This window comes from Corylus avellana, chromosome ca3 (assembly GCF_901000735.1).
Source record: "Corylus avellana chromosome ca3, CavTom2PMs-1.0".
Lineage (NCBI taxonomy): Eukaryota > Viridiplantae > Streptophyta > Magnoliopsida > Fagales > Betulaceae > Corylus > Corylus avellana.
Window position 1 is genome coordinate 8,845,365 of NC_081543.1, and position 3,246 is coordinate 8,848,610.

At 34.4% G+C, this 3,246-nt stretch overlaps 1 protein-coding gene across 1 annotated transcript; it reads left to right on the forward strand.

Annotated features, from left to right (window-relative positions):
* Positions 1-1,285: 1,285 nt before the first annotated feature.
* LOC132176166 (large ribosomal subunit protein uL14x/uL14z/uL14y-like) lies at positions 1,286-3,224 on the forward strand. Its single transcript, XM_059588298.1, has 3 exons — positions 1,286-1,481; positions 1,826-2,110; positions 2,744-3,224. The coding sequence occupies exons 2-3, from the start codon at positions 1,858-1,860 to the stop codon at positions 2,932-2,934; spliced, it is 444 nt and encodes a 147-aa protein (XP_059444281.1). The 5' UTR covers positions 1,286-1,481; positions 1,826-1,857; the 3' UTR covers positions 2,935-3,224.
* Positions 3,225-3,246: the final 22 nt, after the last annotated feature.

Sequence of the window (3,246 nt, forward strand, 5' to 3'; positions counted from 1 at the left end):
AGATAAACGACTAAGGTTTTAGAATTCACCTCACCAAATCAAAGCATACATTCTCATGTTTTCATTCATGCATCCGACAAACAATTAAACCCTATATATGTTCTATTGTTTTTTTATAAACCAATTGAATCATTCGATGAATCCATCTCTATTACAAATCACAACGAATATCCAATTGAGATCCATTGTATCCGTAAATCACAATGGATATAAGTCTCAATCAAATCATTCGATGTATCGGTTGGATGAAACACAACGAATATCCAACATTTTTGTGATTTATAAACAACAATCAATCACAATTTTGTCACACAATTGAACTGAAACGAACATACATTACATTAAACGACGGATTTGTACGAACGAAACATAAAAATATAAAACTAATCAATGGTGAGGTTTCATCTTCAACCTTAGTTGAAGAATTAGCCTCTCATGACAAAAGAAATCATAAAGAAACTAAATTACTTCATTAAAATTAAAAACTTACAAAAGAATTTGAGTTCCAAGTTACAAAAACCCAGAAAACAGGGAAAGCAACCAAGAACGGCGCCCCCGGCGCGTCTTCGTCTGATCCCCCTCAATTGTGAGGCTTAGAGGTCTATTTATAGGGCTTAGGAGAGTCCTAGAAGCCCTAGTAATCCTAGGAATTTCGGAGATTTAAGTCCAAGCCCAATTAGTTTAAAGAAAACCTAAGCCCAAATCGGAATAGGATTCGCCCAGAATTGCGGTCCTATCTTGCGGCATGATTTTGGCCTTGCGGCGCTCCGAATTGGGAAAATTATATTTCATAGTGAATTGTAGTAGTTTGAGTTAGCTTTCCAATGCCGCTTGAATCACCTCAATCGGATATCTGAGATGAAAGTTATGGTCAAAATACCAAGACGTATTCAGAATCCAATTTTGCATCCAATCCGATTTGACTTCAAATTGAGAAATTTCGAATTAATCCTTTCCTTTATTTGATTAAACTTTAACCATGATTGGTTAAGCTTAACCATATCCTCTAGGTCTTCCCAATTTGCCCCTTTAAGCTTGGAATTTTTCCAGAAATGCTTTCTTTTCTTCCAAAAGCCTATAAAACAAAGAAAATACAAAAAGACAGTAAAATGTTCTAATTAACCAAAACTAAAGGATTAAAACATGCAAGTTAAGGGCTGAAAATATAAATATTTTAGCACTTATCAATAGTTCTCTCTCTGTTGATTAAGTTTTAGTGTTACTCTCTGTTTGGATGCTCAGAAAACTGTGGAAAGAAGTGTAGAAAAGAAATGGGATTGTCTCTCAGAATTTTGATTCCAAAAAATTAGGACATATTTCGGAGCTGTATTTGGCCCTCTTCAGCAACAATTTATTTTTTTCTTCTCAAAATTACTTTTGTCTGAAGCTAGTAGATTTTTTTATATTATGTTTCCCTATTCCTAGCAACGAAATAGAGCATTTGGATTTCAGTTTGCATTTGCCTTTTATTCTCTGTTTAGGTAATCATTTGGTTCTGGTTTCTTGCTTTCTCACTCTCTTTGGTTGCTGGAAGCGCACACAGTTTATACGTTTTGGCTCAAATTTTCCTCATGCTTTTTTGCTTTTTGTTTCCCTACTTATATATATATAAAAAAAAAATTGTTTCCCCAAATTTTGTCTGCAAAGCAACAGCGAATTAGTGGTATATTAGGAGAGACTTAAAAATTGTGCAAAGAGTCATTAGAATTAGCTGAGCGAGATTATGAAACTCTTTTTGTGTTTTTTGAACTTTTCCCAAAGAAGAAATATGGGATATGGTTTTCATTCATTCTTTTCATGATTGTTTATATTTATTGATTTGCAGGACGTGGAGGAAGTGCTGGGAACAAGTTCTGGATGTCACTGGGTCTTCCAGTGGCAGCAACTATGAATTGTGCAGACAACACTGGGGCCAAGAACCTTTACATTATCTCTGTGAAGGGTATCAAGGGTCGCCTCAACCGCCTGCCGTCAGCATGTGTTGGCGACATGGTTATGGCAACTGTCAAGAAAGGGAAGCCTGATCTCCGAAAGAAGGTCTTGCCCGCTGTTATTGTGAGGCAGTGCAAGCCGTGGCGCCGAAAGGATGGTGTTTTTATGTACTTCGAAGGTTGCTATTTTTTTCTGTATATGTTGATATGGGTTTATATCGTTTGTTTGGTTGTTAACAAGTCATAAGGAGTGTAGATAATAGGGCCTATTTTGCCTAACAACAGGTTAGAATGCTTTAAGCACAAACTTCTATTTTGGAAGGTTCTATATTATTGGTTTGTTCTTTGTTATAAAAATTGCACTTTATCTAAGTGTTCTATAACAGATTATTTACTTATTTTTGTTTAAAAAAAAAAAGGGATCCATAGGTAATTAGGCATTAGAAAGCACTAGGTAATTATGATGCTTTATCTCGTTCAATATCATAGTAATTGTTGTGGCATGGCAAGCATGAATATATTAGTGAAACTAATACATTTTCTTTGGGACTATGTAGAGGGCTTTTTGGAATTAACAACACACCTTAACTCAGTATTTATATTACCTACTATCTTTGCATGGTAGTTTTGTGTATCTAAACTAGTACCTATAGTTTAAATTTTATCGCATGCTTGTCATGAACATAACTTCTGGTGTATTATCTTCTTGCATCTGTTGTTAAAATTGTCTTATTTCTTTATCAGAATTTTCTTAGGAGAATCTCTTTCTGTTCCTCAAGTTTTCTGATCATGAGCTCTTTTTACGAATGCAGATAATGCTGGTGTTATCGTCAACCCCAAGGGCGAAATGAAAGGTACAGTCATCATGAAGTCAATTCTAGTTATTTTGATTTTGTACTGTCCAAGCGCAAATAATATAATAGTAGTAGTAATGATAATAGTTATTATACTTGCAACAATAATTATTATTATAACGAAAATACTAATAACAATTCAATTCTAGGATGCTTATAATAAAATTTACATGGCCTGTTGGTTAACATTACATAGCTTTGTTGGTAGCGTCTATATATATATTTTTTGGATAAGTAAAAGATTGGTGTCTATATATATATATATATATATATATATATATATACCCAAGCACCTATGGATTTAGATCGCATGCCCGCTCCATTCATCCTGTTCTTATAGGGTGAGAGAGGTACCATTATTTTAAACTGGCATATCAATGCTGCCAAGCCATTTTGAGCTGGCACATTTGGGAACAATATGGCGTATGGGAGATGTTGCTGATTTAGTACGAAGTTACTAT

Bases quoted from the DNA above. Each gene is read 5' to 3' on its own strand.
- LOC132176166 (XM_059588298.1), top strand. From the start codon at position 1,858: ATGTCACTGGGTCTTCCAGTGGCAGCAACTATGAATTGTGCAGACAAC. The intron at 2,111-2,743 runs GTTGCTATTTTT...TTACGAATGCAG, and splicing joins TGTTTTTATGTACTTCGAAG to ATAATGCTGGTGTTATCGTC.